The 13,809-nt window shown below is 43.4% G+C and overlaps 1 protein-coding gene across 1 annotated transcript in view; it reads left to right on the top strand.

The window, feature by feature from the left end:
* arhgap1 (Rho GTPase activating protein 1) overlaps positions 1 to 13,593 on the top strand; it is a 38,505-nt gene extending 24,912 nt beyond the window's left edge. Inside the window, exons 6-13 of the mRNA XM_083634049.1 lie at positions 37 to 123; positions 3,152 to 3,250; positions 3,648 to 3,755; positions 5,257 to 5,333; positions 6,232 to 6,309; positions 8,181 to 8,309; positions 8,468 to 8,571; positions 10,710 to 13,593. Of these exons, the coding sequence (XP_083490175.1) occupies positions 37 to 123; positions 3,152 to 3,250; positions 3,648 to 3,755; positions 5,257 to 5,333; positions 6,232 to 6,309; positions 8,181 to 8,309; positions 8,468 to 8,571; positions 10,710 to 10,877 (850 nt within the window). The 3' untranslated portion in view covers positions 10,878 to 13,593. The remainder of the gene's footprint in view (positions 1 to 36; positions 124 to 3,151; positions 3,251 to 3,647; positions 3,756 to 5,256; positions 5,334 to 6,231; positions 6,310 to 8,180; positions 8,310 to 8,467; positions 8,572 to 10,709) is intronic.
* Positions 13,594 to 13,809: the final 216 nt, after the last annotated feature.

Here is a 13,809-nt window from a genome sequence, read left to right as displayed (position 1 = left end):
ATTGAGTGTTTTTTAGACGTCTCTGTCTGTTTTCAGGTACAAGAAGAACATCAAGGCTCTGTACATCGTCCATCCCACCATGTTCATTAAGACTCTGCTGATCCTCTTCAAACCAATCATCAGGTGATTATTATTACTAGTATTTCCAGAGAGTTTCAATATGACTAGAGAGATACGGCACCGCAGGCCCTGCCAATTGTAAGAAACGGTACGAGCAAGTCTCCTAAATGGTCACGTGCTCACCTCTCCCCTGAAGTGTTGTGAGAGAGAGAGCCTGGTGACGCGGGGTTAGTGCTGACCTAGCAAGCTAACTTGGAACTAGAGATCGTGAGTTCCCAAACTCCACACAAACCAGACATATAAACACAAACCTGCCCCTTGTTAGCTCAATATAGTTGTAACTAAGATATTCGATTAAAAAAATAAATTTTTCCAACCACAGTTTTACCTACTACATTAACGAACTTCACATGTAGCTTTAGCTAATCACTCCCTGCTAACGTGAAATAAAATTTTCTCCTGATCTGTCTGTCTGAAAAATGCCATTTTAGGGTCAGAATGTTCAGAAGATATGTGGCTTCGGAAAATGGGCAGAATATTTACTTTGATGACCATGGGGGCGAAATAATCTGTCATAACCTGAGATCACGTTCACTCCTTCCATTCCACTCCAATAGACTCGGATCTGCCAAAAGTCTCCTAAGTGGGCGTGGCCGTGGTAAACCATGGGCAAAGCCACGTGTGATTTGGATTGGAGATGTCTGTCAAGCCGAGTAGTCCCGCCCACTGAACTGGCTGTGCGTGGCTGTAGGAGTCCAGACTGATACGTAGAGCGAAACACAATGTGGAGTCACGTTATCAGGATGGTTTTGACCAGGCTACTTCCTGTTGTGGTAACAGATGCAACAGCAAGAAATGCACGGACATTTTTCTCTGTCCATTTTTTTAGACCACATGCTGACATTGTTGAAATCCTTCTGCTCAGCAATAAAGGGTGGTTACTGGTTAGCTCAGTAGTTCTGTGTTTTCAAAGAAAAAAAGAAAAATATATACTGTGTCTACTAGTAACTATACGTAAAAATGGGTACACTAGAAATTCGATTTTCTTTCCATCTCATTTTTATTTGTAGTCAATTTGTCTTGACCAAACACATTGTGGTAAAATGTTTTTTTAATTGGCAGACTAACATTCCTTATTGGACTCGATTAAAAGGTACCATTAGCCCCTTACGTTAGCTTTTATGATTCCTGCCCACCAAAAGCGATCAGTCCGCATGGACTCGCCTTCGCCCTGTCAAGCCCCGCCCCCCTGCTGCAGCTTGGTTGGCTGCCTTGCTGTATTTCCGTCTTCAATTGGTCTATTTTGATTTTGGCCCCTCCTCTCGTCTTGTCGTTCGCGATGTCCTGACGCCAGGTATCCCAGCATGCTTTTCAAAGTGATGAGCGACGGACGGCAGCGACGTGAGGAGGGGACCATTTTGAAATCGACCAATTGAAGACGGAAATACAGCAAGGCAACCAACCAAGCTGGGTCTGTTCGCAGCCGTACCGCATCTGTTCTGGAGCTGGTGTACATATTAGCCTTTAGCCGTGCTGCAAGCCTTGCTGTGTGTTCAGTGAGGAAGGCTACCGACAGGCTGCTATCACCATAGCCTAGGAGCTACACCCAACAAATACACTCCTGTCAAAGAGAAAGAAATGCTGTGTTCACATTGTGTTGTGCAAAAAGCCAGACTGTCTGGCTCAGTCGACCACAAAAACAAACTTCCTTCTCATTGAGGTTCAGCCATTCACTGATAAGAGTAAACACAGTGTTGTGTGACTGTATGTCAGTATTCCACTTCAAAATAGGTCATATTTTGCATTATAGTATACCAGAGGTCGGCAACCGTTTTTGATATGAAGTGCCATTTTCAAATTTGCTTGTCAGTCAGTGTGCCGAAAGGTTTTTTAGCTGGAGGACCTGACATTGTCTGTCTTTCGGCACCAACATTTGTATCTGCTCTCTGCTACTTTGGAATGTATGGAACGCAACAAGGCTAACCAATCAGAGGCAGAGTAGCGTGGGCCACTACTGTAAATATTAGGGGTGTCAAAATGTATCGTTTAATCGATGCATCGCGATGCGGACGTGTGAATCAAATCGAATCGTTGACGGATGAATCGTTGAATCTTTCATGTTTACATTTCTGTTGACATTCAGATTTTAAAGCACTTTCTAAGTAAAAAAGGAGTTGATATTTATCTGACTGCTTGTATTAATTGATGAAAAAGTAGCCATGTGCAGTAATAATATAAAACATTTCGGATTTGATACTTGGAGCTGCAATACTTGGAGCTGCATCGTGATGCATCGTGGAATCGAATCGAATCGTTGACAGATGAATCGTAATCGAATCGTGAGGCCAGTGAAGATTCACAGCCCTAGTAAATATCCCAAATAACAGGTCGTGCAACTGCACATGGCTGTGGAATAGGTCATTTGGCACTTCAACACAACATTTCTACAAAGATACGGTATCTCAATTGCCCATTTATTGCTACTGTGTGCTGCCATGCCACTGGGTAACCCTCCGCGTGCCAAAGTTGGCACCTGTGCCCTAGGTTGCTGACCCCTGTAGTAGTATACCATGGTCTGGGTGAATACTCTTTTCTGATTGGTGTGTTAAAACCATGTATCGCTCAGTTCGGCTCAAGTTCAATCTCTGTTCTAAATGAATCCGCTACCCAATCTGTAATGATTTCTCAAAACCGAGTGACAGAAACACTCCTTGTTTCCTTCTCAGTTGCTCTGTTGTTGAGCGAACAAGCGAATCAATTGTGACTACCAAACTTGCTAGCTAAACCAAGACTGCAACAATCACTTTAGCCTGAGTATGGCCATACCCTGGCTTGGTTGTAAAAGGGGAATATAATTGTATTTGTCCTTGTCATGACAACAGTAAGCTCTTGCTTCATAACCTTTTGATTTCGAGTGCAAAACTTTTGCCAAAGATTTGCGAATGCTTTTATTTTATATTGTTGGCAAATGGCCATGGTATAAGCGGGATTTCCTATCAAATGTCCCCACTGTAAGATTGTAAACAAGATTGTGTGTGTGTGTGTGTGTGTGTGTGTGTGTGTGTGTGTGTGTGTGTGTGTCTGCGCGCAGTTTTAAGTTTGGCAGGAAGATCAACTACGTGAGCTATCTCAGCGAGTTAGAAGACGTGGTGAACTGTGAGCAGCTGGTCATTCCTGCCCGCGTCAGAGAGTAAGAACTGACACGGGATCTTACGCCTATGACATCATCAGTGCCTATGACATCAACAGTGACATCAATACAGCGACGTGCATATTTCCCCCCCCCAGATTTTCTATTTATTTTCTTTGCCTCAGTATGTTGAACCACGGTCCTTTTGTACACATACAGTATGTGGTAGAAATGCACAGTATATTATTAATATGTTGCAGTGCTGAAATTGGTTGCATCATGTTTTCTTACCCCTCATCTGGTCATATTTACCTTTGCTATATCCTATTACTATTTGCTGCAGCAACCACCTATTTTCACTATTCTTCAGTCATTGCACAGTATTATGTGTTGTGGAGACTTCATCATGTGAAAATCATGCATCTGTTCACCATCATCTCTCCAACCAAATTTCCAGGTATGATAATAAGCTGAGAGCCTCCCTGAAACCCACAGCCCAGCCTCCCATGTCTCCTCCTCGCAGCCCACCCCTCCCCAACCAGCTCTTTGGGATCCCACTCACAGTGTAAGTCTCATATCTGTCTGTCTGTCTGTCTGTCTGTCTGTGCCTGTCTGTCTGTCTGCCTGTCTGTCTGTCTGTCTGTCTGTCTGTCTGTGCCTGTCTGTCTGCCTGCCTGTCTGTCTGTCTGTCTGTCTGTCTGTCTGCATGTCTGTCTGTCTGTCTGTCTGCCTGTCTGTCTGTCTGTCTGTCTGTCTGTCTGTCTGTCTAGCTGCCTTCCACAGATTCCACAAACCAGTGCTGGCTCTGGTGCCCCATGCTAACTAGCTTTAGCATACACACTATGTTTAAGTTTATTTGGATCACTATTCGCTACAGCACTGCAGCAGCTATTCTTCCTGGGGTCCGCAAGCCTATATATTATTAGGATGTACGAAGTATTAACCTTAACATACACGGGTTGAGTGATAGTCGACCCACTAGCATTATCTCAGAATTGAGGAAATGAGAACTTGGAGCAGCTAAATGCTGATATAAGTGATCTCTTAAATGATATGCAGCGTCACTGAGTGCGTTTACATGCTGACAATAAACTGTTTATTAGCGGATTTCTGGAGTTACCTGATTATTCAAATGGTCATGTAAACAGCATAAACCGATAAGCTTTATCCGTTTATGGCCGTTATCAGGTTATGAATAAACCGATAAACATACCTAGGTTTTTGGCCAATAACCTGTCTTTTGAGTGCATGTATACAGCGTATCAGGTTTCTTGTGGGTTTATACATCTGCGCATGTACAAGTTGCATGTAAAAAGTTGAATTACCGCCGCCTTCTGGAGAGAAATCCGACTAATTGACTGAATCATGTAAACCCGGGTTTTTCCTATTGTCGGATTATTAAAGTGCATGTAAACGCAGAAATCTGATTATTGCCATAAACTGATTACTCACAGTTATCAGTTTATTGGTGTGCATGTAAACGCACTCACTGTCTATGTTCTCATCACCTCACGCGGTCAAGGCTGCGTTCACACATCGTTTTTGACGTGGAAAAAGCGCTGCCTGGTGCGCTTTTTGTAAGGAGGAATAAATAGCGGCTCACGGCGACGTCACCTGCCGTTAGCTGAGCAGCTACTAGCTCCCTAACCAGCCGGGTAGCACTTCTAGCAGGCAAAAACAGTGTTGTGGAACAAGCAAAGGCTTATCAGGTACTTCCAATACATTTCCAATATCAGTGTTGGGGTCGTTGCAAAAAAAAAAAAAGTAGTGTATTACGCAGCCTTAAGTTGACCAGGCACAATTTCCCAAGATCTTGGTATCTTGACAAGATATTTCTGCAGTATACTACCGTGGGTAGTAGCTTGTTTCTCTAACCCCTTTGTGTGTGTGTGTGTGTGTGTGTGTGTGTGTGTGTGTGTGTGTGTGTGTGTGTGTGTGTGTGTGTGTGTGTGTGTGCGCATGCACGCGTGTCTGTGCGTGTGTGTGCGTGTGTGTGCGTGTCTGTGTGTGTGTGTGCGTGTCTGTGTGTGTGTGTGTGTGTGTGTGTGTGTGTGTGTGTGTGTCAGGCTGAGACAGAGGACTCCAGATGATGATCTAGTTCCTGTGGTGATGAGAGACACCATTGGCTTCCTGTCAGCGCAAGGTGTTTAATTGCATTGTTCTGAGTGTCATGAAGCAAACTCTAGATTGCCTGTTATTTCTGTTATTATAAGACACAAGGGTTAGGCCAATGCATTGGTTTGTCAATATATGGACAGATATTTATTAAATATCATATCAGCCAGTCTGTGCTGTGTTTTCCATCTCTGATGGCTCTGATGCAGTTTGATTGTAACCCCTCATTCCACTGCACGCACCTCCGACACAATGTTGTTATCCAGGATTTGGGTCCCATGGTATTCCCAAATATTGCGTAGTTTCCAATACCGAGCCCTTATTCACATGCCAGAGCCGAAGCTTAAGCTCAAACACAGGCTTCTTCGGGCTGTGGCATTTCAGGTTCAACTGCTCCACACCGCCGGATGTATCGGTCGGGTGCTCAGTGGTTGGGAGGGTGAAACTGCACTGTTTACAATTTTGAGCTATGTGAATAAGGGCTCGGTATCGGAAACGACGCAATATTTTGGAATACCATGGGACCCAAATCTTGGATAACAACATTGGTGGCTACAGTTTTATTGTGAGTGATAACGTGTATGCCGCTTGCAGCGATTTTAGCCGAGCCTGCAGTGGAATGAGGGGTTGCTAAGCCGAGACTCAGAATGAAGGCCGAGTCTCGCGTCGAGGCCAGATTGAATAATACATTGGTTGTCTTTAACCTTGCTGATTCTGTAGTGACAATTCTATAATCATAATCATAATGATGATAATAATAATTAGTAGTAGTAGTAGTAATGGTAGTAGTAATAGTTGCCTGGGTTTGTGTTTTGAGTTTATGTTTAAAATGGTCAAAATGCCAAAAGTGTGTGTGTGTGTGTGTGTGTGTGTGTGTGTGTGTGTGTGTGTGTGTGTGTGTGTGTGTGTGTGTGTGTGTGTGTCAGGTATGGAGATAGAGGGCATCTTCAGACGTTCTGCCAATGTCACTCTGGTGAAAGAGGTCCAGCTCAGATACAACTCAGGTAGGAGCAAAGCAACGCACCTGCTAGTTTCTAAGCAAGCTGCAGAGCTGGAGCTGGTCATGATTTCACACGACTCACATGTGGCAGGCAGCCTCAACCAGCCTCAACCAGCCTCAACCAGCCTCAACCAGCCTCAACTGCAGTCGAGATGGAAATTAGTCTCGCTTACCACACTATCTCCACACTTTGGTTTCGTGCTGTACCAGCGCAGGAGAGAGTCTGGCTCCTCTTACTCTCACTCTGGTATAGGGAAAGTAAGGCTCTGTTATCTTTACAACCGTCCACCGAAAGTACCAAGCAGGCCTGCTTTATTGCACAATCCACATCTTCGTCAAAACTTGTAGCTTGCTAGCTAGCAGCTAGCGTTGTTGTTGTTGTTGTTTCACAGCAGCGGAGGCATTTGAGAGCGGTACACGCAGGGAGTGGAAAGGGATTTCCCTTCGCTCCGACTGAAATGGTCGGAGCCAATGGCAGAGCTTATACCCGCAGCCGGCTTCCAGTGAGTCAGACTAGAGGGAAATGGAAAATGCTATTATTTTGCATTGCAAAGCATTTTTAATTAGATATTAATCATTCTTACCAGTGTGTCGTGATTGGGAAGCAAATGAATGCAAATAAATGTACTTTGTGATCTTGAATTTTAGATTTATTTTCAATTCACTAGAAGTGCAATGTAGACAGGAGGTCACAAAATGTCTACAAAATGCATCTTGAATAGAAAATAAATGCACAATAATTGTAAACACTCCAGAACGCTCCAGAACCGATACTTCCGGCGGCGGCGCTGTGGAGCAGTCGAAACCCAAAATGATACAGCCGAAGAAGGCTGTGTCTGAGCTAAAAACTTTGGCACTTTCATGTGAATAATGGCTCGGTATTGGAAACTGTATTGATAACGTGTATACGTATATATCGCGTGAAGCCATTGGAGCCAACCTCCCAGTGGTTAGAGGACACCGCGCATCCGAGACTCTGAAGGAAGAATGAGTGATGGGTCTCGCGCTAGCTAGCTGGCCGCTAGCTACTTTTAGGTGATCGCTCGCCTCAAACTCGATGTAGTTCGGTGATATTTTAATTCCGTTTTACACAAGGTGCAAACTATGGCTCTTGACTTTTCCACTGTGCCATTTGGGGAGTTTTTTTTTTAACCCATTGATACCTGATGCAGCATTTGTGTGTGTATATCCCTCATTTGTGTGCATATCCCTTTAAGACCGTGAACCGCGTTAACGCGGTTCGCGGTCTTAAAGGGATACGCACACAAATGCTGCATCAGGTATCAATGGGTTAAGTAAAACGAGCCATTTAAAAGCGTATTGCTGTCGTTCTCTTCCATGCTTGCACAAGCAGGAGACAGGAAACCGAACGGCTTGACTACAAGTACGGGTGCGACGAAAGGACAAAATAGCGGCACGCGATAAAAAAATAAATAACGCGTTACGATGATCGGCCTGCATTAACGCGCGATTAACGCGTTAACGCTGACAGCCCTAAATGAGAATAAATGAAACGTTAAAATAAATCTGCTCAGGAGACGCTAATTGCAACTCTTTCACTGCATATCTTATTTTTTTGTAAAGTTATTTTCTTCAGAAGGTGTGTTATCATTCATCCATTGCATCATATGCTGTAGTTTTCTCTTGCAGCTTTCTAAGCAAAATGCTGTAGTCAGGTAAAGGGGTTACTGAAGCCGAAAAAGTTTGAGAAACGCTGTAAATCTATGTTATTTAAAGGCCTCTTTGGATTGGTGGTTTCCGTGGAATTAGGCAAAATCAAAAAATAGTGTGTGTGTGTGTGTGTGTGTGTGTGTGTGTGTGTGTGTGTGTGTGTGTGTGTGTGTGTGTGTGTGTGTGTGTGTGTGTGTGTTGTAGGCGAGACAGTGAGTTTCAGTGAGATGGAGGACATCCACTTGGCTGCAGTGATTCTGAAGACCTTCCTGAGGGAATTACCCGAGCCTCTGCTGACCTACCAGCTATACAACGACATAGTCAACTTCAGCTGTATGTTATTATTATTACCATTGTCATTATTATTATTATTATTATCATTATTCTTGTTGTTATTATTTGTATTATCATCATCATTATTATTATTATTATATAGTAGCAACCTGAAGCATGTTTCTCTCTACCAAATCAGTGTGTTTTCTCTGCTCTAGCGGTGCCCAGTGACAGCCAAGCGATGGCTATGAAGACGCTGTTAGAGTCGCTTCCAGAGGAGAACTACGCCTCGCTAAGATACCTCATCACATTCCTGGCACAGGTACAGCTAACACACGCCTGCTGGAACATACCGTACTTGCATAACACGGACACACAGTAGGCTTCACTTTCTAGCACCGTTTCATGTTAAAATAATTGTGTAATGATATGACTTTTTCTCGGTCTTTTGAGGGAGACTTGGAAATCTCCTGTATATAGTGAGTGGTCAGTTATGTCATAACGGCTAGTATTTTATTTTTTATTTAGACAGTGCTTTCGAGGAGTACTTTAAATGATTCCAAGGAGATCAGTTGCTCCAATTTTAAAGTGTCCTGGAGCCGATTCCATCCGTCTGGTGCAGAAAAAGAAAATGCAGTCTTCACATGACAAGACACGGCTTTCACATGACTCCACGTGCCTGATAGCTGCTCCACTGAGACGAATAGAGCTCGACAGTCATGTGACGTTTCTTGCCCCCAGAAGTGAATTCCCCATTCATTTTCAAAAATCCTTATATAACGAGTTTTTTAGTACGGTATTTAGTACATGAACAAAAAATTTATATTTTTCTAATGGCAGCACTAATTTGCATAGTAGCATGCCACAGATACATGTGGCCACTTCAGGAATAGTTTTATTATGATCCTTGACCCTCAAAACATGGGTCTCTAGACACCTTAGTTGTTCAGTTATCTGCAATATTGGCTGAGATATAGTGAAAATATACTTTTTGGTGATGGCGGCACTAATCTGCATAGAAATGATATGTGGGACATTTTCACAACTTTTTAACATAGCTCATCATTTCTTACACAATTTTTCCAATCTACAAATGCTGATTAGAAGTATATTTCCGGGGGGTGCATGATACCCCCTCCTTCCTACTAGACTAAAACTCTTTGCAGTACACAGGTACAATTACTTCCCATTAAATCTTGTTATTTAAATTCCTAACAGCTCCTTCTTTCCGTTTTTTGATATTCTACTGTGCCTGCTGAGCCGTTTTGGTCCACACGTTGTGTGTTTTTCTGGGGTTGGGTTAAGCGAATATTTTCCGTCATTGACTTTTTTTTTTTTTTTAATGATGGAAAAATCTGAAGGCCGTCCGTCACTTTGATGGATTACGGAGCACACACACATGCACACGCACACGCACACACACACACACACAGAGCTTTTCCTCAGGACGCAAAAAGTTTCAGTCTTTTCAGCCATAGAAACAGACTATTTCCTGTGCACTTCTACAGGCTGCGACATTAAACAAAGGCACAATCAAATGACGGACACTTTAACGAGAGACAGATTGTTGTGAAAATGTCGAGAAAGAAGAAACTAGACATTCCTTCCTTTTCAACCCAGTGTGATCAAACAACGTGTTCAAGTGAATTCAACTTTTTTCAGTGTAGCAGCTCCGTTATGAGCGAAGCTCCTGCTGTATTTCTGCCGTCTATCCATCAGTTATTACAAATCCAAGGACGCATGATCGCTCTGCTCCTGATTCAGCGTAAATTTCACAGGTAAATATGAAAAATAAATAAATAAACAAGAAAACACATAAGAGCACTAAAACAAAAACGATAAAAGGCAATCGTACCAGAATTTCCACATATGTGACTGGTATCTCACAGCTAGCCTGGGTAAACCCAGCCTCCACGTGACTTCTATCTATGTGCTATAGATAGAGGTCACGTGGAGGCTTGGTTTACCCAGGCTATCTCACAGCACTTAGCCCAGGATCAGTCAGCAACTTAACGATGGCATTCTGAGACACATACAGTCGACAGATGAATTTGTACATCAGATTTCTCAGGAGCGCCTAAGAAGTGGTCAACCCCGCCTTACAGAAGAGGTCAATAGCACTACTCCACCTGGGCTTTTTCATCAAAATACGCACGCAGTCGTTACAGCCAAACTGAAGTTTATGGATGCTCGCTTCTTCAAACTTTACCCACAAGGGGGCAGTATAGATAGGGGGACAGTATGCCCTAAATGGAGTCATCTTCACATCATCAGAACAGGGGTGGAATTTCCTGACCAACATCTTAGCCTGTATATTTTTGTTTGGTAAAGTCTGCATCTCTTCTCTTTTTGTCATGAAATACAAATGTCTGTGTAATAAGTGGACCAACAGGTGTGTGTGTGTGTGTGTGTGTGTGTGTGTGTGTGTGTGTGTGTGTGTGTGTGTGTGTGTGTGTGTAGGTGTCCTCCTACAGTGAAGTGAACAAGATGACCAACAGCAATCTGGCCGTAGTGTTTGGTCCTAATCTGCTGTGGGGGCGGGACGCCGCCATGTCACTCAGCGCCATTGGGCCAATCAACAACTTCACCAGAATCTTGTTGGACCAACAGCATCTGGTCTTTACCTAAGCTCCGCCTCCTCGCCCTGCATTTTCTCTTCCAATCAGCACCTACCACAGAGAACCTCTCTTCCAATAACATTTAGTCTTTACATCAACCCCCCCGGCTCTTAACCAATCAGGAGCCTCATCAGGGTACTTGTCGACCAACAGCACCTAGACTACCGATTACCATATCGACCACTTCAGAAGACCCTCTGGTCCAGTATCATTCCATTTTCCCCCTAGTCTTGTATTCTGATTGGAGCATCAGTTTGTGTTTCCAAGTGGTTTTGACTGTAGCCAGCTTCCAGACCTCACGTCTCTGTGTGGACAGACGTTTTCAGTCCAGGGTAGTGCCAAATTACCTCCTCTTGCCAGGTTTTGAATGGGGATTGACAGAAATGGTATATATAAAGTGCAGCCAAATAACCCCATGCCAATGGCGTACAGCCTCACATCCAAAAGCTACTTTGGATTTGTTGACTTAATGTGAGTTCAGACTTCCAGCAACTTGGTTGATTGTGGGCGGCGCAAGAGACTCCGATTGCATCTGTGTAGTAGTCTGCCGCTAGAAAGTTTTGAACAGCCATTTTTTGCATCTTTGGTATTGCCTCTCATGACGTTGCATCATTTTGAGTTAAAGTAGCTAGCTAGCAACTAGCAAGCACTAATGAGCTAACAGTCAAAACCAGTGGTTTTGAATCCTGGTCCACACACCCAGAATCCTGCTGCCTCTCATTCTAGCCATCTAATCGGGCAATTTCACACATGGGGCACTGAGTGTACACAATTAACTAGCTGGTAGGCTAGGAAACCAGCAGTCCTCCGAGTCCTAATGATGAGGATTTGGGGGGGGAAAAGTTACAATTTAATTTAAATGAATGCAAGGTAATAAGCACTTGCTCGCTATCTATGTTAACATATCGATATGATGTGATAAGAAAGATAAATGGGAAAAATTCAATAAAATGATGATGGATGCAACCATTCTCCAACCATCCTTTCTGAAACTTTTCCCTAGTCTTTCAAATAAAAGTCATAGAGAACTGAGAAGCTTTGAATGGCCGGAATCAACTCGTCCATGTTGTCCTCACCAGGCTGAACAGAAGCACTAGGGAAGCGAAGAAGCGCCTAAATCGGATTGCTGCAAAAAGTTCAGCTGTGGCCAACAAACTTGAGCCTGGTGGCTCAGCTCTGTAGGGTTATATTATACATCTACTGTATAGTCAGGCCCTATGCAAACCAGTCGCAAAAATAAAAAGAACGGTGGTGAATTGTGCCATGACGTACACATATGTTTGTCAATTTAAAAGATAACTTTGCAAGTCAAGGAAGTCGGAGTTTGTCGGAAAACTGCACTATATAAGTTATAAATCAGAAAGACTACTGTACACACAACCAGTCGCATAAGCGACGTCTCTCCCGCCGAGCCGTGTTGGTGTGACGTACTGTATATTGTGCAAGAGGAGAGATGTAGTTGATTGAGCGGTTTCATACAAAACGACAAACTGCGACTTTCTTGACATGCAAAGTTATCTTTTAAATTGACCAAATTTACATTGTGGACTTCATGGCATAATTCAAACGGGATTTAAAAAAAAAGAGTATCGTTTCTCGCCGTTCTCCACCATTTTTCTTCCCCCCACGGCTGGTTCGCAGCTGAAGCAGGAAGTAGGTGTTGACTTGGGCTCTCTATATGGACGTCTGATGACTTTCTGATTGCATTGCTCGCGGTCTGAACGCACGGTTAGTTTCACACAAACCTAGGCTGTCTGGCTGCAGTGTAGGCCACCTGGAGCCCTGCCAAAACATCTCCTACCCTTCCTCTTTAACCCCTTCACACCACCCCTATCTCTCTTACGTAACTCGAGAGTCATGTGATTCCAGTCTCGGCCCTGGTTGGATACAATCTGGCTTACATCTTGTATCTATATTGGGACTTGAGCAGCAGTTGGACTCGTGGTCTAGCCCCGCCCCCTTTCTCTATATGCGTGGTGTGCTGTCGTTAATCTGTCTGTCTGGTGTTTTCTATGTCGTGCCAAATACATACCTGGCCTCCAGCTTTCACAGAGCGACAAGGAGAGAGAAGGCCAGCATTGGCTAACAAATATCGATACACATTGCTAGAGACGGACGGGGTGAAAATGAGTGATGCTGATAGGCTAGTTTAGATGATGAAAGTTTCCTCTCATCTAAATGGAGGAGAGAAGACAAAAGTAGAGGTGTATGTTGGCGCCTCCATGAAAGACTCAGGTTAACTTAAACAGGATCAACTTGGTACCAAACGTCCAGGACAATCGTTGAAAATGCTGTCATTCAGCCAGCTAGTTAGCATATTAGCCGTTTGATTTGGTGAGTGATGTGTGGGAACGCAGAATTGGTTGAATTGGACACCTATTTTGGTCATAGGCTGATTACCGCTGGTCTAGATAATATCAGCTCTAACATGCTCTACTCCCTTATATCAGTTTACCTATGATTCTACGGTTTGTGGCTCCTCCCCTTCCTCGATTTGGCTTCATTTCATTATTATTACTGTTATCTTGGCATTTCTGTATTTGGTCAACATCATTTATGTCTCTGGGATGGGATGACACACTTATATCACAATACCATTCGATATGCGATACTCATATCAATATTCACAATAGAGAGGCAAAGTGACTGACCGCCTACATCCTGCTTCATCAGCACTGTACCAGAGATTTTCATCCGCCATTTATTTTCCCATGGACGTTTCGTAAAATGCTTATACAAATAGTTTTACTTCGTCAAACCAAATGGTTGAGCTATATTTAGAATCGGGAGAGACCATAGAACATTTCACTCTGAGCAAAACTTAAAGAACAACAACACGGAAACAATATTTCCTTTAAATCCGTGATTTTTCAACGTTTTGGTCCGAGTGAAATGTTATGTGGTCTCTCCTGTTTCTAAATATATCTGAACTGTTTGGTTTG

The sequence above is a fragment of the Poromitra crassiceps genome (assembly GCF_964638095.1).
Source record: "Poromitra crassiceps genome assembly, chromosome: 3".
Taxonomy (NCBI): domain Eukaryota; kingdom Metazoa; phylum Chordata; class Actinopteri; order Beryciformes; family Melamphaidae; genus Poromitra; species Poromitra crassiceps.
Note: the sequence above shows the minus strand (reverse complement) of the source record. Positions and strands in the feature narration are given on the sequence as shown.